This window comes from Mauremys reevesii, linkage group 7 (genome assembly GCF_016161935.1).
Source record: "Mauremys reevesii isolate NIE-2019 linkage group 7, ASM1616193v1, whole genome shotgun sequence".
NCBI lineage: Eukaryota > Metazoa > Chordata > Testudines > Geoemydidae > Mauremys > Mauremys reevesii.
This window is the reverse complement of record NC_052629.1, coordinates 31,184,254-31,208,639: the sequence shown is the minus strand read 5'-3', so window position 1 is coordinate 31,208,639 and position 24,386 is coordinate 31,184,254. Positions and strand designations below refer to the sequence as shown.

At 42.6% G+C, this 24,386-nt stretch overlaps 1 protein-coding gene across 4 annotated transcripts in view; it reads right to left on the bottom strand.

Annotated features, from left to right (window-relative positions):
* CEP55 (centrosomal protein 55) overlaps positions 1 to 23,346 on the bottom strand; it is a 36,562-nt gene extending 13,216 nt beyond the window's left edge. Inside the window, exons 1-4 of one of the 4 annotated variants that reach the window (XM_039482657.1) lie at positions 23,105 to 23,346; positions 18,636 to 18,830; positions 16,617 to 16,901; positions 2,512 to 2,577 (exon numbers count right to left, since the gene is read on the bottom strand). In XM_039482657.1, the coding sequence (XP_039338591.1) occupies positions 2,512 to 2,577; positions 16,617 to 16,901; positions 18,636 to 18,818 (534 nt within the window). In that variant the 5' untranslated portion in view covers positions 18,819 to 18,830; positions 23,105 to 23,346. The other 3 variants (XM_039482655.1, XM_039482658.1, XM_039482654.1) reach the window with 3 other exon arrangements.
* Positions 23,347 to 24,386: the final 1,040 nt, after the last annotated feature.

The following is a 24,386-nucleotide window of genomic DNA, read 5'->3' as shown; positions in this document are numbered from 1 at the left end:
TCCAATACTCAAAAATACAGCCAAGGAAAGCTAGTTAATTTCTAGTCTGCAAGATGTAGTAATTTTTCTGCATTGAGTAATTTCAATTTTATATTCACATCTCTGCTGTCTGTCATATGGAAAAGGTTAAGTGAGTTTGTTGAAGATCTTAATATTAGATTGTAGTTTTTCAGTGCAACAGTTTGTATTTATCTACATCTGTATTGGGTGTGCTAGTACAGATTAGTTTCTCTCGGAGTAGAAAAGGCTCCTTAAAGCCAGGGACTAAGGAGTTAATTTAAAATGAAAGAACTATTAACTAATACTTTTTGGAAAGATTGATTTAAATAATGGTCCCTGAGTGCAGAATAAACCAAAGCTGAAGTTTATGTCAAGCCATTTTTGAAACAGAATGTTCCGCTTAAAAAAAGTCTGCAAAAATGAGAACTCTGGATTTTTCAAGCTGTAATATATAAAAAATATATTGTCTAAACAGTCCCCAAACATTCAGGAAGTATTTTCCTTGTGGAGGAGGATACAAATGAAAAATTAGTAGTAAATTAAAAGATGAGCATATTTTAAAACTCATGCTAACAGCAGAAGGCTACTCACAGATTTAACTATGTAAATTGAGATCCCCAAAACATTTCATGTTATCAGATTACATCAAATGATCCATATATACCAACATATCCAGTCTTCAAGGTGTCACCTCTCTCCCATAGATTTAGCAATACGGGTTTAATGAAAATTGTATTTGCTTTTTAATGCACTAAATATTGATATGCAACATCTCCCATTTACTAATTTCTTTAAGTGAAAAGTCTGTACTGTAAATATTGCAATATGAGATGAAGAACAAGAGCACTGAAACTACAGGATTCAAGTTTTCCTACATGTACATCTCCCCTGCCATAAAGAATATTTTCTTCACTTACATAATTATCTCCCATAGAAGCTGGTTTGCCAATATTGAGACCAACATTTTCTATGTAATACTCCTGAGGGAATTCTGTGCCAAAAAATAAAAGTTCTGTGCACAATATTTTAAAATCCTGCATATTTTATTTGTCAGATAAATGTGGAGGCTCCAGCATGGCAATGGGGAGCACAAGCCACTGGCTGCATGAAGGTGGGAGATCACAGAATTTAACTAACATAATATTTAGAAGTATGTGCTGTGTTAACACAACTCAGTTGTCTAGGTCCTAAGCTTATACTGATCAGCTGCTTGTTGACAATACTGCAAAGATACCTATATACAAAATTCTCCAAACAAATTTAAATAAGTGATGTAATGTTCCAAGATTAGGATAGCTACGGTAAACTGCTACAGCCAGTACAGATGAGTTTCCCTGTCAAGATCAGCCAAGGGTTGCTTATTTTATAGTGCAGTTCATAACAATGCATATTAAATGTTAAAAGGTGAAGTTTAATGTGTGCGTGACATTATTTCAATATGTAAAGATTGTAAAAATAGTTACAAGGGTGTGCACGCCACTACTGACTCGAAGATCTCAGACAAGACATCCTGGGAAAGATTAAATGTTTTAACTCTAGTATAGTTTGGAAAAGCCAAATGAAGTCCTAATAGACATGGTACCACACCTATTTTGCTGTTTTAGAAAGTAGCAATAGCACAGTACTTTTTTGGAGGGTGAGAAGGGTACAAACTTACCTCCGTTTTATTCATGGGGAGGGAGTGAAAAAACCCAACAGATTGGGTTTTTGCTGCCCTAACCATCTCTGAACAAAAGAACACTTTTATTTAAAGTCAAAACATAGTATCTGAAGATGCTTCCACTCCTCACCATCCTTGATAACGTGTAACATTCCAGGATGGAATGCTTCCAAGGACCCATCAGAAGATCCCATAAGTTTTTAGCAAGTTTGTCTTTGCATTGTGAGAAGGCAATGATTTTCTTAGTTCCTTTGTAAAGGACCATTATTAACTTGATTTTTCTTTAAATGGGCTCAGAGCTATTTTCTGATGGGTACCCTTATATGCCTGGATTTCTTTATTTAAATAAATAAATAGACAAATTTTGCAAGGGTTTGTTCTGCTCCCCTATTGACGTATTTTGGGCAGGCCTGAAATCAACACTAAAAGTGCTCAGGCTCCCTGTTTTTTTCCTTTCTGCTCCTGGTGGCCTACTGCCTCTTCGTTCTCAGCTTTGGTGCGTCTCTTACTGGCAAGTAACCAATGACAAGGCCTGGAAAGAAAACATGTGAGCCGTGGCATCCTAACAGTACAGGAAACCTGAAATACAATTGCACCACAAAACTAGTGAAGCTGACTATACACATAATGTTGTCAAAGACACAAAGTAAAACTGCAAAAATAGCACACTGTTCTTACGCCTTGCAGTAATAATAACCTTAAGGGTTACTTTTAACAATTGTGGGTTTAATATTTTCAGATAGAAATAGGTCTTTCAATTTCCCTTTCAAGTGTGCTATGTATTGTTTATATTGTCATGCATGGAGATACAATAGTGAATATACATTTAGAATGTTATAAAGGAAACTTACATCTTTCAATTGTTTTTCAACTTCATTAAGATTACTTGGTGATGCCGTGCAGTTCATTACAGCTTTCTGCAGACAAAGACGACTGTGTTAATGGTTTTCCTCTAGAAAAGTGTATTCTCAACTAATCTTACAGTCGTGTAAGAAAGAAGCACTTACAGTCAGAGTTAAAAACCAACACATGTAATTCTGATATGAAGATGCCCAAAGAAATACTCTTATAATCACAAGAGTGTTCCAAATATCAAACCTTTTGATTCACCCTCCTGTATTTGGCTGCAAGTTGATTTAATTTTTGTGGTGGAACCCTAGTTTCACAGATTTTAAGACCAGAAAAGTTGTACAGTTGTCACTATCTTGCAGATTTTTACTGATAATTCAGAACTGCTGGGGGAAGGTGGAGGTTTCATCAGCTATGTAGGGGCTTTTTAACACATTGGAAGGCATGGGAGCCAGTATAGGATTGTGGGAATGAGAGGGAAGAAAGGCAAGGGAGGATGGACATAAGTAGCTAGGTGTTTCTCTAAAAATGTTCACTTGTCAAATAGCATTGACATTTAAAGTGTCAGTTTCAGGGCTAAGACCCAACTATAACCACCACCAGCAGCTTCAGAGTTTATAGGCATCATTGCATTAGTTTACACTGTTCATATTTTGAAGAACCTTCTGATTCACATGTGCTAGAAGCTTTTTTTTTTAAAAAAAAGGTACAGGGGACGTTGACAGAGGCAAAATATGTGAGGACACTTAAATCCAATTTATGTCTTGAAAAAAGTCTACCTCTAGATTCTGCAGCACATTTCTGCTGCAAGGAATAAATTTCCGGACAAATTCTGCAGCCGTGGAATGTGAGATATTGAATGCAAGTATTAGAACTTTTAGAAGCTATTCTGTGTACATGAAGCATAACATTAAATCTACATGCATCCGACGAAGTGGGTATTCACCCACAAAAGCTCATGCTCCAATACGTCTGTTAGTTTATAAGGTGCCACAGGACTCTTTGCTGCTTTTATTAAATCCTAAACATTTGTTACAGATGTATTTTGATTAAAAACTTGTTTCTATAAATATTACAACTCAGTATCTATGATGTCTGAACACAAGTGTTTCCTCAATTTTTCCTAATGTTATACATGCTACTCTTACACCACCTAGCATTTGTAAGAGGCATTACAATACACATTTTCAAGCTTGTGAAGATATCCAATCAAAAAGTCTAAGTTTACCTTTTTTGCACTTCATTTATTAATGACTATTTGAAAGAAGAATACTTCTATTATTACAAAGTTATTTTGGTAATCAGCCTGCTCCACAGATAAAACAATCCCGTGTTTTGGCAACAATTGCTTCTGTGATAGTCTGTTTCCATTTAGAATAGCCAGCCAAGAACATGTGCGGTACTGTTTTACGATTACTGACAGGAAAGGTCATATAATGGGTGGGGTATTATTCCACTCCCATCTGCCCCCTCATACTTTACGTTTAAGGTTAAGGAAGCAGGAATTCTTCTGATAACTCATAGCTAAATCGATCTCTCAGCTGCGGCTATGCAGAAAAGCTAGCACAGATTAGCAACAGAATAATTCTTGGGGCTATGATACAGCTTTAAAGACACTAAAAACTGGCTCTTGTGGGCCACAAAGATTCTTTGCCCTAGCTCTCCAACAGATGTTTACTTTGGATTTGCCATCCTCAGCAGATCAGGTTTGTTGTTAAATAGAACAGCTTTTTACAGGGACAAAGTCTGTTGCTAGTTATTTCCATTGAAGATTTATGCTGCACTGAATGTAGCATGAATTCTTTAAACAAGACCAATTCAAAAATAGTATCTTCCCTGCAGGCAGCCAAAAAAATGTCTTCTTTCTATCCTTCCCGTTTTGTGGCAGAGACGCTAACTAGAATTTAACACTGAAACCAGAGATATTTGGATCCATTGTCACATTCTCCAGAAGAAATGAAGCAGGCTGCTGCATCTAACCAAAGCATTCGGGCTGTGTGCTTACCCCTAAGAATATCAAGTTGCAGCCGTCCAGACTGGAGGGCATGAAGACATAGGACTGTAGCCAGGTTATGTACAAGCTACTGGCCCGCTGTGGATTGAAAGCTGCATTTATGGAAGCAGTGGCCAAGTGTTCAGTGAGGAGTCCATAAAGATCCCGAAACTATGAATTGTACCAGGGAAGGGCAGGTTTCCTCAGTAAACTGTTATACTAAGATAATGGTTAGTATTCAAAATACTATTTTTCTTCTCACCCATCTTGCTCTGATTCAGATTAAGCTAGTTACTTAGGAGCTGATCTGGTAGGCCCAGGGATAGCTGGCAGTGGTATTTTTACTTTGGAAGCAAATGAGAATTGGGCACTGTCAGTGTCTTGCTGGCACCTGAGAACACTAAGAATAAGAACATAAGAAAGGCCGTACCGGGTCAGACCAAAGGTCCATCTAGCCCAGTATCTGTCTACCGACAGTGGCCAATGCCAGGTGCCCCTGAGGGAGTGAACCTAACAGGCAATGATCAAGTGATCTCTCTCCTGCCATCCATCTCCATCCTCTGACGAACAGAGGCTAGGGACACCATTCTTACCCATCCTGGCTAATAGCCATTTATGGACTTAGCCACCATGAATTTATCCAGTCCCCTTTTAAACATTGTTATAGTCCTAGCCTTCACAACCTCCTCAGGTAAGGAGTTCCACAAGTTGACTGTGTGCTGCGTGAAGAAGAACTTCCTTTTATTTGTTTTAAACCTGCTGCCTATTAATTTCATTTGGTGACCCCTAGTTCTTGTATTATGGGAATAAGTAAATAACTTTTCCTTATCCACTTTCTCAACATCACTCATGATTTTATATACCTCTATCATGTCCCCCCTTAGTCTTCTCTTTTCTAAACTGAAGAGTCCTAGCCTCTTTAATCTTTCCTCATATGAGACCCTCTCTAAACCCCTAATCATTTTAGTTGCTCTTTTCTGAACCTTTTCTAGTGCTAGAATATCTTTTTTGAGATGAGGAGACCACATCTGTACACAGTATTCGAGATGTGGGCGTACCATGGATTTATATAAGGGCAATAATATATTCTCAGTCTTATTCTCTATCCCCTTTTTAATGATTCCTAACATCCTGTTTGCTTTTTTGACTGCCTCTGCACACTGCGTGGACATCTTCAGAGAACTATCCACGATAACTCCAAGATCTTTTTCCTGACTCATTGTAGCTAAATTAGCCCCCATCATGTTGTATGTATAGTTGGGGTTATTTTTTTCCAACGTGCATTACTTTACATTTATCCACATTAAATTTCATTTGCCATTTTGTTGCCCAATCACTTAGTTTTGTGAGATCTTTTTGAAGTTCTTCACAATCTTCTTTGGTCTTAACTATCTTGAGTAGTTTAGTATCATCTGCAAACTTTGCCACCTCACTATTTACTCCTTTCTCCAGATCATTTATGAATAAATTGAATAGGATTGGTCCTAGGACTGACCCTTGGGGAACACCACTAGTTACCCCTCTCCATTCTGAGAATTTACCATTAATTCCTACCCTTTGTTCCCTGTCCTTTAACCAGTTCTCAATCCATGAAAGGACCTTTCCTTTTATCCCATGACAGCTTAATTTACGTAAGAGCCTTTGGTGAGGGACCTTGTCAAAGGCTTTCTGGAAATCTAAGTACACTATGTCCACCGGATCCCCCTTGTCCACATGTCTCTTGACCCCTTCAAAGAACTCTAATAGATTAGTAAGACACGATTTCCCTTTACAGAAACCATGTTGACTATTGCTCAAGAGTTTATGTTTTTCTATGTGTCTGACAATTTTATTCTTTACTATTGTTTCAACTAATTTGCCCGGTACCGACGTTAGACTTACCGGTCTGTAATTGCCGGGATCACCCCTAGAGCCCTTTTTAAATATTGGCGTTACATTAGCTAACTTCCAGTCATTGGGTACCGAAGCCGATTTAAAGGACAGGTTACAAACATACTGTGGATATGTCTGCACTGCAATGTGAGCCCAGGGTTACTGAGACTCAAGACAGCAGACCTTGGGTTAGAGCAGAGATAGGCAACCTATGGCACGGGTGCAGAAGGCAGCACACAACCTGATTTTCAGTGGCACTCATGCTGCCCGTGTCCTGGCCACCGGGCTGGGGGGCTCTGCATTTTAATTTAATTTTAAATGAAGCTTCTTAAACATTTTATGAACTTTATTTACTTTACATACAACAATAGTTTAATTATATATTATAGACTTATAGAAAGAGACCTTCTAAAAACATTAAAATGTATTACCGGCACGCAAAACCTTAAATCAGGACCAAGCTTGCTTCTGCCCCCTGCCCCCGCCAGAGAGAGCGGTAGGCGGGGGGTGGAGAAAAGCGGGTTGGGCTGGGCAGGATATTTTTAATGGCATGCTGCTCCCTGCTAGGGTCCCGGCCGTCAGCAGCGGTTTGAGCAGGGCCAGCGGTGGCCGCTGTGTGCCATTAAAAAAAAACCAAAAAACGGCTCACGTGCCATCTTTGGCACGCATGCCATGGGTTGCGGACTCCTGATCTAGACAATTGTATGGAGGAACAGCATTTGCATACAAATTCTTAATTATCCCAGATCACATGTTTACCTGTATTATTTTAAATACACACTGTATGAAGTGATAACAATAAAGACTTGATATTTATAAATAAGCTTTTTATTTTATGTATTCAAAAAGTACAATGTTAACCCATTGCCAGGCAGGCCAGCTGCCATTACCCACCCCCCACACACGGATAAGTTCAAAGAGCAAAGCTAGGTATAAGACAGAAACCCCCTACCATGGCATGTCCTCTGACCCCTGGTTGTCCTTTCCCTTCTATCCCTGTTTGTTGCACACTTGGTGCCAGAGAGTGGAGGTATCCAGTAGAGGGGATCAATCTGGAGGGCTGCATGGGGCAGTTGCCCTCTCTAGCTATTCATGAGGCCCAAGTGCATGGGCCACCCAGCCATAGAGTTTTTCAAGCTGGCAAGGGACGGAGGCTGTGATGTGGGTGGTTCAGCAGAGTCTGTTCTCTTGCAGCCATTAGTGATATCTGCTGCTCAAACTGTTCTTTCTGCTGAGCTCCATCCTTCTCTCTTAGCTGCTGTTCCTGGAACTGTGAAGCAAGTGCCTGCTCCTTCACTGAAGCCCTGTCCTCAAGCTGTGCAGCAAGCTTGAGCCTTTCCTCTTGCCCTGCCTCTCCTCTAGCCTCAAGAATCTCTGCCTCTGCCTTTAGTACTGGACCTGCTTGGCGGCTCTGTCCAGAACTTCAACCATCAGTTCATCACAGAAATGCTTCCTCTTGGAACAATCTGTGTAGTTACACTGACCCAGTCGTCTGCTGCAGTGTTGGTGAGCTGTGGAAGTACTGCAGCCAGTAGAGGTCAAGGGGCCTGGAAAAACACAACACACAGAGGGTTACTGCTCATATAGCTCAGTGCAGGAGCACAGAAAAAAATCCTTCTAGAATTTCAAGGACATAAAATGCTACTTCTTCAAACTGAAACGTCAGTATATTGATAGGGGGATGTGCCAGACCACCGAAGCTCCCGTGGACACAGCTTGGTTAAGCTCAGTGAAAAGCAGAGAGACAATGGTAAATTAAAAATTCAAAGCTGTTTTTTGTTTTCTTAAAAAAAAAATTGCATAACTACTTGGGGGGGAGGGGAGGCACGGGGGAGAACAAAGGTGCCATCAGTGGCCATGCTACAAAAGCTTTTTCTATCATTTCCGACCCTCCACATTTTGGAGGACATAACAGTTCTTGTGGCGCCCAACTGGCAAAGGAAGATGTTATTCCAAGCAATGTATGCAAACAAAGTACTCAAACATAGATGTGCTGTTCAGTCACTACATGAGTGGAATGGGCAGGTCAGCTACAGAGATGGCCCTATAAAATACATCCTTCCCTGCAATACAACTACCTATCTCAAGTTCCTGCTTCAGGAAATATGTGCAGCTATCAGCACCCAGGATTGCATCAGAATCCATGAGGGAATCAATAGGATGATTCATTAACTTCCACATGGCTGTATGCAAAACACACAGAACTCCACAGCCGTCCTCCTTGACCAGCCCCGCCATATTTCTGGACAAAATTTCAAATACTAGTTGAATTTGGCACAAATGGTTGTGTCACTTGTGGACTGCATGACATGAATGACATGGCCACATGATTACCTTTAACTGAAATGGACTAGTTTTGTAAATGGAACACATTTCTACCTCACCCACCAGTTCACTGTTTCCAGGTGGCTCAATACACTATTGAGTGGGATAGCTCAGTGGTTTGAGCATTGGGCCTGTTAAACCCAGGGTTGAGAGTTCAATCCTTGAGGGGGGCCATTTAGGGATTTGGGGATTGGTCCTGCTTTGAGCAGGGGATGACCTCCTGAGGTCCCTTCCAACCCTGATATTCTATAAAAACTGCTTTCTCAGACAGAGGTTCACTTTGAAGGCACTTTTACTGTTTGCATTTCCCTGGTGCTATTTTGAAATCCACATGGTGGGAGGTGGGAAAGCCCAGCCACTGGTGGCATACTACCTGCCCTTAGCGGACAGGGGTTATTAACCGGGGCTTCTAATAGCTTTTGCATTGGTTCACAGAACAGAAAACCCTCCCAGTACTGTATTAAACATTAAAATGGAGCCAGAGACTTACCAGGCTCAGGAGCACCTTCTGTCCCTTCTGTGTCTGATATAGGCTTCCATAGCAGGCTGTTCCTCCGGGGGGGTAGGAAGCAATCAAACAGCTTCTCCAAGTATGATCCCAGGATGCGCTCTCACTGCTCCAAGCCTCCTCTGGGATCGGTTTCAGCAACAGAGTCACTTCACTGCCCTCACTTGGCACCTGCTGCTGACCCTCATCTGTCCCCATGCTGGATTGTGGGGCCAGCAGGGCGCCATCCCGGCTGACCCGGTCATCATGCACCACCATTGGCTTGGTGGTCAGTGCAGTGCCTGGCACTCTCTCAAACTCATCATAAGTTGGGCATGATGTTGGTGAGTTACCCAAGGTATGGTTCTGGTCCCTGGTTTTCCAATACTCTGTTGTGAGCTGCTGAATCCACTCCCTGCACTGGTCTCCAGTCTGGTAAATTTGCAATGCTGCCAGCTTCTTCACTATTTGTTGGTACGTGTGGTCATCCCTGGTATTTTAAAGTCCACTGTTTTGCTGGCTTTGCATCAGAGATTTTCCAAAATCTGGCTTTGCTCCTGAAGCAGCATGCTTTGCAAAGGACTTCTGTTCAGTCTCCACTGCAAACACAGAAGGCTCTCTGATGGTGACTTTGCAGCTTGGTGTTCAGAAGACAATGGGAAGGTTAAACACTGACTCACTGAGCTGCTGCACCAAACCAAGGGGAGCAGCTTCCATTTCCCTGGAGTCGACTGGAGATTTAGGATAGAGAGGACAAAGGAAGTTGGCCCCTGGGAGTGTGGGATACTTTTGGTGGACTCCAAGAACCCAAGTTGGGGGGCTGCATCTACATTGCAAATCTGCAGGGCTCTAACCCTGGGTCCCTGCTTGACTGGGGCTCAAACCTTCCAGCGTCCTAGGACCTTAGGCCCAATCCAAAGAGATGCGTATATAGAACTGAAGGGTGGTTTGGACTCAAGTCTGGGCTCAGGCTTACACTGCAGCGTAGACATACACTTCCCTCCACCCAATGACTTCATGTGGAGATTAAAGAGGATGAAGTAAAGAGTAGGGCTTTGTGGACCACAAGTGAGTGACTCAGAGGCAAGGAAACAGCACTGTTCTCTTGGGAAACAGTGGAAAGATTGCAAACATCTATCTGTTAACCTGTGCTCTCTATAGCACACTATGATAGATGTACCAAATGAGCTCTAGTGACAGCATGACTAGCTTCTGAGAATATTTTCTACTAACCTAACTCAAGATATTAGTTACTGACTTCAGACTGTTCAGAAACATGGTTTTGATACCATCACTAAATTTGGAAGACAAGAGATTACTAGAATGGTTATTGAATTTTTAGGCTATTCTGAACTGACTTTTTGTTCAGTTAACTTGGACTTGTCTTGGTATAACACTTTTCGTCCAGCCTGCTTAAGAAGTGTTATTTTGTAATATTAGGGAGCCCACACTAAGGCCTGGTCTACACTAAGGGGGGGGGTGTGTCGAACTAAGGTACGCAAGTTCAGCTACGCGAATAGCGTAGCTGAACTCGAACTACCTTAGTTCGAAGTACTCACCCGTCCAGACGCCGTGGGATCGAAGTCCGTGGCTCCCCCGTCAACTCCGCCATCGCCGTTCGTGGTGGAGGAGTTCCGGAGTCGACGGGAGCGCGTTCGGAGTTCGAACTATCGCGTCTAGCTGAGACGCGATATATCGAACTCCAAGAAGTCGAACGCTATGCGTCGACCCGGCAGGTAAGTATAGACGTACCCTAAGTTCAGGGGCAAATTCAGAGTGGTACTGCATCAGAAAGACAGGATATTTATGATAACATATTATTCAGAACAAAGCTTCCTTCTTTGAAATCAAGAGTTGGGAATTCATATTTGTGTTTCTTACTTAAGGATCTGGCACAAGCCAAGTTTCTAAAAGTTATTCAGTGAAAACCATGCACATTTAGGGTGATCAGTGCCATCTATTGAACAAGAGGTTGGGGAATGGGGGGGGGAGAAGAGGGGAACTTTCCAGCCCCATTCCCACCAAGACTCAGAAAGAGCATGCTGACAATGTTTATAGCTAAGTTTTGCCACCTGAGTGTACATGCATCCCTTTTACTTTGTATCCCTGCTTTTCAGAAAGTGCAGAACTGACAGAAATGGAAACAAATACCTTTATAAATGCAGGCAGTCTCCTTGTATCTAGACACATTATAGTTATTAACCATTCTAAAAGTAAGAAGCAACTCAACATGGCATCCTCCTATCCACAAATCTAAAGGAAAAGAGAAAGAACTGGCCCTTAGCATTGCAGCCTATAGGATTAACCTGCTTGCTAGCATATTTTTTAATATAAACACATATATACATATACACACACACCGCTACCTCGATATAACGCCACCTGATATAACACAAATTTGGATATAACGTGGTAAAGCAGTGCTCTGGGGGGGATGGGGCTGCGCACTCTGGTGGAGATCAAAGCAAGTTCAATATAACACAGTTTCACCTATAATGTGGTAAGATTTTTTGGCTCCCAAGGACAGCGTTATATCGAGGTAGAGTGTGTGGGTGGGTGGGTGTGTATATATATAATCTTTTCTTATAGTTTAAATATTTGGTTTATTGTAATACGTTTATAGATTTATATTAATGTAAGTTCAGTTTATGTATCTTTTAAATAGCAGTAATACAATTGTAACTTCGTAACTCTGATTATTTTACCATTTAATTACTGCTTCATTTATTTTAATAAAAAGTCTTTACGGCTATATCTGTCTCACTGTAAGCTTCCAGTGTTACTGTCATACCCCCAAGGGTCATTCTTAAATTCCGTGGAGCCTGATTCAGGACAAGAACTTTTATCTTCTGATCAAATTGGCGAGCCTAAAACCCATATTATCCACATTAATACTCTAAATCAGGCAACAGACTGGCAAGCCAGCCAGGAGAGTCATGGAGTGTGTGACAGGAATTTTCAGGGATTCCAGGCATCTTTAGACCCCTGAGATTCTCACCTGAGGCATAAGTAAAGAGTTAAAGTTACAGAGAGTTAGAGAGCAAGATTGTGCGTCTTACTCACTCACTCTTAAGAGCACAGGAACCTGATTTCCTGTGACTGCTTCTTGGCAGTGATCAGTCTCAGTGTGAGTTTCCTGTCATACCCCCGAGGGTCCTTTGTAAATTCCGTGGAGCCTGATTCAGGACAAGAACTTTTATCTTCTGATCAAACAAATTGGTGAGCCTAAAACCCATATTATTCAAATTAATATTAACACCCTAAATCAGACAACAGCATAAGATTTTCAAAGGTAATTACCAGACCTAATACACAGAGCATTAATCACAACCTGGACCCGGTTTTCAAACTGAATGTGGATACATTAACATAAAAATTCCACTCTTCAAGGTGGAGACAAGAGTTAAATCTCCCAAATCTAGGTAAGAGATGACTGCCACGTCACCATAACTCTGACCTGGGGAAGGGAGTACCTTTAAGAAGTCCCCCAGGGACCCAGAAGCATACTGTTTTACTGGAATTGAGGGATCACTTTTGTTGGTTTGTGAAGGGAGTATGGCTAAAGTTGGGAAGGAAGAAATAATGTTAAGTATTAATACATGAAGTAAGGCTTGAAAACAAGAATTAAGTGTTGCTGGGAAAGAGAGAAAGTGAGTTACTTTAGGAGGCTTTATCAGAAGTGCAGATTGCATCCCCGTTGGAATGAACACTGCAGGATGGGAGAAAGAGTTAGACATTATCTTCCTTGTGCCAAGGTTAGATTTTCAGCAGAGTGGGGCTTTACTTGGAGAAGGGGGAAAATGGACCACTCATCCCTACAAGTTACATAGGAAGGAGTGAATAATTTGAAAAACAGATACTTGAAAAACAGAGTGAACCTCAGAGAGTTGACTGGAAGAGGGTGGACTGAGATACAAGGTTGCACCTTGAGAGTGTGAAGCCCCCTAGTGGAGTGACAGTGGTACAAGAGAGAAGCAGCAATGGCTAGTTTTATGAACAATTGGTTTAGGAGAGGACCTATGTCTCATGGGAAGAGCGAGAGAGGCACTTGGATTCAGAGAGGGATTGTTATTGAATTTGCTTAAGCATTTCTTGCCTTGGCAAGTCAAAGGATGCAGAACCTTAAGACAGTTACCACATTTTCCTCCTCTCCCCGCCACCTTTATCTCAAATAGATTTTTACCAATGGATCTAACTGCTAGAGTGTATAAGCATTGATATTTAAGCCCTAGTAGTTCTTACAGTACTGTAGTGACTTGTAAAGCACAGGGGAGGTGATGGCAGCACAGAAAGCAAGCAGATAAAACATTTTCAGATCCTATATCAGACTACCTGAGCTATAAGTGATTTACACTTAGAAAAGGTGGGATTCCTTCCCTGTCTCTCCCCCAACCCCCACAAAAAAAAATAAAGTCAAAGCTCTTAGAGCACTTCATCTCTGGGGGGAAAAAAAGATTTCTAGTTTGGTCCTCTGGGAATTGTTCTTTAGATTAAATAGATGCAGCTGTTTAGCTAACATCATTATTCATTCAGCTATGGTCACTATAAGTAGTAGTTTTGTTCTTCAAAAATGCATTGCTGTAGCATTCAGCTGTAGTACATTTCCCATACTATCCCACCATGCAGATTGAAGAGGACTGGCCTGTTGTCTTCTAGCACGGAACATTCCTGCACTGTTTGTGTGGTTTACATCATATGTCACAGGTGGCCAGTTCTTAGAATTGCATGAGCAGTAAATAAGAATTTTTAAGACCAAAGAGACAGGGGAGCTCAAAGATGATTGTTTTTGTGACCACAGCAAGGTCAGGTGGGGAGTTAAATAAGCATTTCTTTAAAAGGTAGTGTGAGATTGTGCTGCTCCTCTAACAGCCTGGGAACATGTGTAATTCCGTGACCAAATAAATAATGAAAAGATAAAGAAGGTATCATTTGATTCGTAAAAATCAACAGGATCATGATTTCACTGGTGTTAACCTCAGTGGCATGGGGTGGGGGTGTGTGACCTGCCGACCCGCCTGCCCCTTTCCCCAGCACCCAGCTCCTCCCGTTTTAGGAAATTTTGATAATACAATGTCATTGGAAATGGGTCAAGTTGGGCATCATTCAAAAGCCCTTTCCCCTACAAATACAATGGTACCAAACATGACAAACATAGAACAATTATGTAGGTATAGATAAGGGGCAGGAGGCAACCTATGGCAGGTGTGCCGAAGGTGGCACGCGAGCTGATTTTCAGTGGCACTCACGCTGCCCAGGTCCTGGCCACCAGTCCGGGGGGGGGGGCTCTGCATTTTAATTTAATTTTAAATGAAACTTCTAAACATTTTGAAACCTTATTTACTTTACATACAACAATAGTTTAGTTATATATTATAGACTTCTAGAAAGAGACCTTCTAAAAAGGTTAAAATGTATTACTGGCACGCAAAACCTTAAATTAGAGTGAATAAATGAAGACTCGGCACACCACTTCTGAAAGGTTGCCAACCACTGGTATAGATTCAAAAAGAGTAAAAAAAAAAAAAGTTTAATTATACTTTAACAGAGGCATATCAACATGCAGCCCTGACAAACTTAAATCATAGCCCTCGACTGACAGTACAATGTTCTGTTAATGCTCAGAACATACCTGATTTTTTTTATAATGTTACAGATTACTGTAAATGGAAGGGGAGCTTCAGGCTGATTTGCCATTGGCAAAAAAAGAAGCAGTTCAGTGGTATTATCAGCTTTGTTATAAAGAGTTATGAGGCACTGGTTAAGATGTCACGATCCAGCCAGAATTACTGGAATCCATCTGCAAATGGTATGCACATAGTTACAGTACATAACATAATTGATGTATTTTTTGAAAAGCATATTAAGCTGTTTGAAGTCATTTCCCAAAGGGTAGAGGACTTGCGATACCAATTACACACATCCAGTGTACATTCTACTCTGTGACCTTTTGTGTACAATAGAGAGCTGCAGTATCACAGAATGGATGAAGCAGTTTGATGAGGTTGAATCAGCATGGGATCACGTGACAATACATGAAGTTGGTTGATTGTTTGAAACTCTTTAAAAGTGATCTGTCAGGACTGTTAATTGGAATTTGCACCATGCAGCAATTTGGGCTGGGGTTGCTTGATCCAGCCGGGTGGGGCCCAGGTCAATCTCTGCTGCAGGAGAACCGGTTCGAGACCCACCAGCAGGTGCTTGAAAAGATGAGACAGTCACTGGGGAAGTCATAAATGCACTGGAAGCGGTCATATGCTGAGCTTACCATTTGAAAACATTACAACATTTGCAGAACCACATTGGTGGACATTTTCCAAGAAGCAGATAAACAGAAAAATTGCCACTAGCAAAGGTTACATTTATACCGTTTAGCAGGAGGGCAAATCATCAAGCAATGGAAAGGCTCCGAGATGATCAAGCACAACCAAAACTACTATCCCTTATTGGGTCTGGCTAGGTCTTGAAGGATGGCCTCATCACACCAGTTGTGTGTGAAATACCATGTGCTTCAAAATCATCTGATGAATTAATGTTTTCAGGCCTACATGTAAAGGACAGCTTCCCTAGGATTACCAAAAAAAGTTGATTTTTAAAAAGTTCTCAAATATATATCGACATAATTATTCTAGGGTTGTCACAATTGGTACCATTGTGTTCATGGAAGAAGGGTATCATTCAAAAACCTAACTTGACCCATTTCTGACAGCACTGTATTATCAACATTTCCACCAACCAGAGGACCTGGGGAGGATGACAGCAAGTCTTCCTGGACAGTGTTGCAGAGGGTGACATCACTGAATGTATGATTCTGTAGATTTTTACAAATCTAATTATACCTCTCTTACCTTTCTAGCACTAACTTGCCCACTGAATGAGATTTTACTACATTGTTCTCCCAAATTACAGAAGCTCAGTGAGAGGGGAGTCAAGGTGACTGTGTCACCTTTGTGGCATTGGGATTCCGGGATGATCAAACACACCCTGATCCATGTCTCAGTTATGACAGTCCCCCCGACTGCCCTATGAATTTCAGCACAAGCAGTTGCAGCATCCATGACAGCCACAGCCCCTCACTCTCTCTGATGCCTTCAGTCATATATTCTACACCAGAGCTTGTGGCAAGGATCTTGCAGGTGAGGGTAGGCTGCCTTGCTCAAAGCCAGTGCTGGGGAACAATCCATCTAGATTTGGGGCTTCTAGGGATCTTTCTAAGCTGCTATAGCAGCACGAAGAACTGCTTGAAAGGGGAGAATCCCTCAGACAGTAACTAGCTAGATTACTCCACTTACTGCTATATACAGTCATAAGACCTTTTAGAAAAAGGGAAGTAGTATATCAGTGCATCTTGCTGCAGAATGGATTTCAGTGCTTAACCAAAAAAGAATTCTAAAGTAAGCTTATAAATGATTAGGGATTTATTCAACACGTACCTGGGACAAATGGAAGGTGCTGGCTCGGTTTTCAAGTTCAGAGCATCTTGCAGTAACTGTAGATAAATTATGCTTCAAACGGTCCATCTCTTCTGACAGGGAATTAAGTAGTAGTTCTCTCCTCTCCGCTTCCTTTGTTTTCTCTTCAAGTTGTCCAAGTAGTGAAGTGACATCACTACTTTTATTTCTTGTTTTAAGCTTGTCTTGTAGGCTTTGGATTTCTTTTTCCTTCTCCCCAAGTCGACAGATATATTTTTCCTTTTCAGTTTCAAGGGCAAGTATTTTCTACATGGAGCAAAACAAGAGCGTAGATAAGCCAATAAAAATTACCACACAGAAATGTGATGGAAAGTCCACAAGAATCGAAACTGATATTCACTTCTGAATGTTGAAAGACCCACTTTTAGTCAGTTGAGAATATTAGTTTTACTGTAACTAGAGAATGCTACAGGGGTTAGCTGAAACACATATGCAATAATTTGAGTCAAAAAAATTATTTGTGTTACCACTCAAGACAAGCTAGAGTATAGTTAAAGGATGTGAAAACATGCATACTAATTGAGTCTACGGCAGATGTAACCATGGAAATGACACGAGCAACAAAAATCTCATTGCCATTCAGTTGAAAAAAGTATTCTTCCAAATTATATAAATTTGGAGACATGTATACCATGAGAACTACAAGAGTCTTTGAGGATGAAGCATTTTTCTTTGGCACATTTCTTATCACTGCTACTGCATCCAGTAGCTTTTTAGAGACTGAGAAGCTCCTTTTATGTTTAAATCCCATTAGAGCACAGTAAGTACAGCCTTTTCATGTGGCAATTTAGCTTGCCAAAACCCAACACAAAAACAATAAGAACCACCAAAAACACACCAAACCCCCACCCCCCCTAAAATGTAAGTGATGTCAGTGAAGAATAGCTGACAGTGAGACCATTAAATCCTGTCTCTACACAATCCGGTCTTTCACCTTTAAACTGTGCTTCACTCAACTGTATCTTCAATTACTGATGACTGACATTAGATATTAAATGGGTTCTACCCTCTCTTCTAATATGTACATATGCATCATTTCACTTTTGTACAGGTTTCTGTCCACTAGAGGCAGAGTTTCAAGACCAGCTACTTGAAACTATGAAGCCACTGGAGGACTGAAGCAGAAGTGGAGAGTGTGTCCAGAAGATGGAATTTAATGTGGCTCACTCAAAGAGTGAAGCTGGTGAAGATCACACACAGAGCACCTATTGGGATCCTGTTCTTTCACAACAAAAAGGACACCCATTATATTTCAGTCAGAGACATGGTGCCATTGCAGGAGGGACACAGCTTGCAGCTGGTGGACTGTTTCTTCTAGTTCAAGTTAGCAAAGAAGTCTTGAGTAGACCAGGGAAAGGCTCAATGGAGCCACAAGACTAAAAGGCAAGAAACCCAAAAACTTAGCTTAAGTGCTATTTTTGCTAGGCATCGCTATTTAACCTAGTTAATAAAACTGAAATAGAACAGCAGGGCAGAAATTGACATCCCCAAATTCCTGCTCTCTGTCTATGGTGGCATAAAGACACTTTATGGTGGTTGTGGCTGCATCCTCTTAGGTGAATCTGAATGCAAGCACAAGACTACAGACCAGCTGCATGGACATGCAATCCAGTGAGCTCTCATCTCATTCACCAAGGGTGCTTATACCATCCAAAATAGGGATCTCTGCAGGCAATACTCCAATTACGGACATTTTTAGAACACTGAAACAGTATTAAGACATTACAGGACATGTTTTATTGGCTACTAATTGAGGCCCTTGGCCCCAGGCCTCTGTATTTAACCACTTTGTAAAATAACTTGGAATTTATTAGTGCAGGCACAACTGACAAATACCTAAGAATGGGCGCATCACATTGAGATACATTTTAAAAATCTGATTTTAAAGTTACAAGGAGAATAGTCATTTGTTGAGAAATGCTATTTTGTACAATTATGGCACCATAGAAACAAGCCAGAGAGTCATAGTGTATATGTTACCTCTAAAAGTCTATTCCTTTCTGTATCTGTCATTTTGCTTTTCCCTTTAATGATTTCCTCCATTGACTTTTTGAGGGCTGCATTCTCTCTTTTATACTTCTCCAACTCAGTCTCAGATTTGGAGTTACTAGATTTGAATCCCCACTTGCCAGTAATTATATCTTTGGTGGCCTTTGATGTCATCCTCCAAGTGCTCTGTGAAAACAAACAAAAGAATCATGTATACAACAGTCCCTTTCTGTGTTAAATATTAAAGATACACCTCTACCTCGATATAACATGACCCAATATAACACGAATTCAGATATAACGCAGTAAAGCGGGGGGGGGGGGGGGGCGGGGGCTGTGCACTCCGGTGGATCAAAGCAAGTTCAATATAACGCTGTTTCACCTATAATGCGGTAAGATTTTTTGGCTCCCGAGGACAGCGTTATATCGAGGTAGAGGCATATTGCTAGAGACCTAACGAAAAATAAGTCTTTATACAAGTTTGATAAAAGCATGGTCTAATGGTTAAAACTCAGGACTGAGTCAGATTGCGTTCTATTCCTGCACTGCACAGACTGAAGTAACCAGTTTTCCTATTTTCAAAATGAAGATAATACTACTTTACCTCCCTCACAAATCCCTAACTCGCTCCCCCCTCCCCACACACACCCCGCCTCCTTCACCCGCAAGGTAGTCATAGATGTTTGATGTAATTAGAATGACCTCTATATGTATGTACTGTTCTTATTTTTATCTTTGTTCAAGGTTCCCTCTTGACTTGTAACAATGTCTGTCTCTGTATGTACAGATAAATGCAAATGAATTGATAAGAGCCTGTATATAACTGACCACTACAGCAGCATATTTTTGAAGCTGCTTGTCAGTCTTCCCGGTACCGTAAATAAACCCTCTTCAGTACTGTCTGTGCTTGCCCGATTCTTGGGGAAAATAATCTTTTTGCCTAACAAAGCAAATATCCTAAACGTGGCACAGCCTGGATTCAGGCCAAGACATGGGACGAAAACATCTTTCGTGGACCTGAGGGACAATCTCCTGCTATCAAAGCATGTTTGGCAGACTTCCATTCTCAATTTTTGTTTGGACGTCTCTGCAATGGATTCTGCTGACTGACCTGAAAGAAGTGACAAGGATCCAGGAGAATATGCTAAAATGGTTCTAGTCCTTTATGGAGCGTCACATCCCAAAAATAGTGACAGGAAACAGCCCCTCCATCATTAGACCTCTCATTCATGGATACCCTCAAGGATCAATTTTCTCTGGTCCTGTTCAACATCTACAGTCACTAGGTATACTGGTAAGATGACCATCTCAGGTGCCAGTAACATGCACATGACACACAGCTCTACTTATCCTTCACCACATATGATAGTATTGCTATCACCAAGATATGCCAATGCTTGGACCACATCAGGTAACAGATGCATAGCAACTAGCTGAAACTGAACTCAAGCAAGACAGAGGTTATACTGGTGGGCAGAGGAAAGCACTTTGAAGAGTTTGAATCTGTGATGCAGTCTCTTTTGGCTGATTGCAGACATCCACATTTGCTCAGTTCAGTCCATAGTACTTTGAGTTGTTTCTGGAATTCTCACTGACACTAAGTACTCGCATAGCTGCACCTGTGAGTAATGCTATCAACTCTGGTTGGCTTGACTGTTCCATCCTGGTGGACAATGATCTAGCCTCAGTTATACACACCTTTGTCACCTCCCATCTGGAGTACAGCAATGGAGTATACCTGGGGATGGCACCATTAGCCCTTAGAAAACTTCAACGGCTATAGAACACTTCAGCACGTTGCCTCAGCAACACCTCGGGTTACCGTGCACACAAAACTGTCCTTCACTCCTTACACTGGTTTCCCATTGAATATCCAGTTAAATTCAAGGTCTCCCCTTCTTCTCTTTAAGGTACTTAATGGCCCAGACCCAGTATATGACCTAGAACTCCATGATAAAGACCAAAATCAACAATTCTGCTCCTCAGACACAATGGAACTTTCTTCCATAAGGGTAAAGCTCATCTGTGCAGCAGACAGACCTTTGCATTGTTGGTCTAAGACTGCAGAACAAACTCCCACAGAAATTAAGGAACACCAGAAACCGAGCCCCTTCTGCTCAGAGAGAAAGGCACATTTCTTCAATCTTGCCTCTAAGAGTTTGTCTACACTTATAGCACTGCAGCTGTGCAGCTATAGTGCTTAGTGAAAACGGTACCTACGCCAACAGGAGTGCTACTCCACCTCCCTGAGAGGTGGTAGCTATGTCAACCGGAGAAGCTCTCCTGTTGACATAGTGCTGTCTAAGAGTTTGTTTGATAAAACTGTATCACTCCAGGGTGTGGATTTGCCACACCTCTGAGCAACATAATCATATTGACAATTTTGTAGTGCAGGCCAGGGCTTACACACACACACAGCAATGTGTACATTTAAAAACCCAGAAAACAGAAGCAAAACACTACACTGCATGCGCACACACACAATTCTCCTTCGGGGGGGATAAGAGGGCAAACCAAAATGTGAAACAGATGTTAATTACATTCCATAATGTATTACTGGAGGCTTTCAGATACTATTGTGATGAAAGCAGGATATTTAGATTGCAAGCTCTTTGGGGCAGAGACTATCCTTTTGTTCTGTGTTTGTACAGCACCAAGCACAACGGGGTCTTGGTCTATGACTCGGGCTACTAGGTGCTACAGTAATACAAATAAATACTGCTAATGAGAATAGCTCCAGTGCTCTGCACTATTGCTTTGGAAACCTAACCTCAGGAGCAGAGACTATTTATCCCTTACCCAATCTGATGGGTTTTGGAGTAGCAGAGATCCTCCCTACTCAAGAGGAGCCAAGAGGCTTTGGAGTGGACAGACAAGAAGTTCCTTCCAGGGATTAGACAGAGGTGGTGCTTCAAGTTTAAATAATTTTTTCACATCTTAGCTCTAAATCAGAGACAAATCCCAAAAGATAAGTATCAGGGAAAGCATTCTGAAATACCAGAAGGCCCATTATCTATAGGTAAGAGCAGCAGAGGCTTCTTTTCATCAAGAAGTTGTCCCTGGAGCTAACTGATGGAACCAGACCTTCTTTATCTTTCATAGCTACTAGAGCTGGGCACAAAAAGGTAATTCCATTTAACAGACTGGGTTTTTCTATTTTGAAAGCTGGTTTTGTTCTGATACTAATGGAAAACAAAGCATTTCGAAGTTCTCTGTGAAGGGGAACAGAGTGCCACTTCCAACAGAACCCATGGACCATTTCACTTTTTGACTAAGCAGCAAATTCCACTGAAAAAGTGTTTTGTCAGAATGTGTCGGATACATTTTTCAAACCCTCCTCCCCTGACCTTAAGAGCAAAAGGGTAGGCACATCTGTCTTCAGTTACTGCTAACTCTGGACCTGAACATTTACCAGAGATCTAACTGGAAGACAAAAACCTATTAACCAGAAATTACAAAAGAAAGAAGGGCACACCAGCAATCTCCTGGTGAAAAGGTCAATCCACAACCCTAGATACTGGAAAGGAGCTATAATTCCCATCAGGGTGTTGTCTCTGGATTGATCAGAAGCTTCAGAGTTTCTCTTTGTTTTCAGCTTGTAGAGTCTTGTCTACAAGAGGATTTGTCAGTTTTACAAGGGTGCACTTGGACCAGTAGTATCAATAAGGTAAGCATTGGTATCTAGGACACAGGTATTTTTACTACCTTAGAGAGACAAGGTGGGTGAGATAATAGCTTTTATTGAATCAACGTCTGTTGGCAAGATAAGCTTTTGAGTTTGGCTCTTGCAAAAACAGAAGTTGGTCTAATAACTTTTATTGGACCAACCTTGTCTCTCTAATACCCTGGCACCAACACAGTTACAATGCTTTACTACTTTTTCAGCTAACCCATGATCAGCAGATCTGCCTGCACCACTTCACCGGTGTCAGCTTCAAGAGGCACTGCTGAACAGAGGCTAAGATCTTTTAATGTGGGCGCACCTGGTGTCTAGATACAATCGCAATTTCCCCCTCCGCTGCAGGCTTCCCCAGCGCCTCAAGAGCCCCCCCGCCTGAGCACAGCTCCAGCGCTTGCCTCCCGCGATGCTCGGTTCTCGCCACAGGGGAGCGAGACCCGAGCCGCTGCGTGTCACGCCTACCACGGCCCGTGGCTTCTGAGCAGCGAGCCTGACCGGGGGCGTTACGTTTGCTCAGGAGCGATGGGCAGAGGCCGTCTCCAGCCACAGGTCCATACCCAGGGGAGCGGGAGATTTGCCTCCACGGACGCTCGGGACCCGCGGGACATGGGGAAGCCGCCCGCCCCTCCACCGAGAGCAGCGGTTCGCGGCGCGTCTGCCGCCAGCAGGGCGGGCCCGGGGCCGCGCCGGGAGAGCTCCAGGCTCAGATCGCTACGTGCAGGCCCGCAGAGCCGCCGCGGGCTCGTTCCGGCAGCAGCAGCACCGGGACACCCCCACCTACCTGGGCAGCAGCAGCGGCAACGACACCGCTATAAATCCCCCTCCACTCAACCACACCTCCGCTTCCGGGAGTTTGAATCCCGCGGCTCCGTCAACGTCATTTCCGCTCAGGGATCTTACTAGCGGAAGTGAGCTACGGGGTCCCTAAAGGGTCAGGCAGCGTTGAGGGGACGGGGGAGAGAGCGGAGGGCGTAGGGTGGGCGGAACGGCAGAGTGGGCGAGGCTGTGGAGAGGAGGGGGAAGGGAAGCAAGGGACTGAGGCGGAAGGAGAACTGGGGAGGGGCTGGAATGGAGCAGGGGAGAGAGTAGGGTGAGAGTAGGGAGGGGCGGGGGCTGGAAGAAGGGGGTGAAGGGATGGGGGATAAAGGGGAGCAGTGGAGAGAGGGGGCTGGGAACGGAGCGGGATGCAGGGGAGGGAAGGGAGCAGGGGCGGGGAACGGACGGGGGGATGCAGGGAGGGACGGGGAAGAAGGGAAGGGAAGGGAGCAGGGGCGGGAACGGACGGGGGATGCAGGGGAGGGAAGGGAGCAGGGACGGGGAACGGACGGGGGATGCAGGGGAGGGGGGAACGGACGGGGATGCAGGGGAGGGACGGGGAAGAAGGGAAGGGAAGGGAGCAGGGGCTGGACAGGAGGGAGGGAAGGGAGCGGGGGAGGGGCTGAGGAGGCAGGGAAGGGAGTAATCTCCCTTTAGCAGCTTCAGGGTGCCCCGTGTGAATAATAAATCCATATGATCATATTGCCCCCTGGAGGTTTGTTAACTGTCCATCATCTGGGCACTATGTCAGTCTGAAAAATGAATTACTGCAATATAGGAAAGTGATCCCCTCTACTCTGGACCAGACACCTGTGTTTATACACCACCAAGCTGTGGGGAGAAATTTCCGAGTCACCTACAACAATGCAATACAAATAGCAGAAACGGAGTGCCAAACTAGGTATCCAACATACTATTTAATATAAAGGATTTTTAATGCCATCTTAAATGTCTAAAGTCTGGCTTTGGAGATTTCTCTTTCTAATCCTTAAAACTAGTTTTAAAAATTGCAGACAAACATGTTCCTTTGTACACTGAGATTTCAAATTAAATTTTACTATGGAGTGAATTTCTGTTGTGGAGTTAAATAAATTTTGGTTTATAAAAGAAGAGTGTTTGGGCAGAAGCTAAGGTTGGTGCTGTTATGCATAAATATTGCTCATTTGGGGGGAGCCCAATCAAACTTCCATTGACTTCAGTGGGAATTGACTCAAGCCTGTGATATAGATTCTGCAATGTGTAAGTAT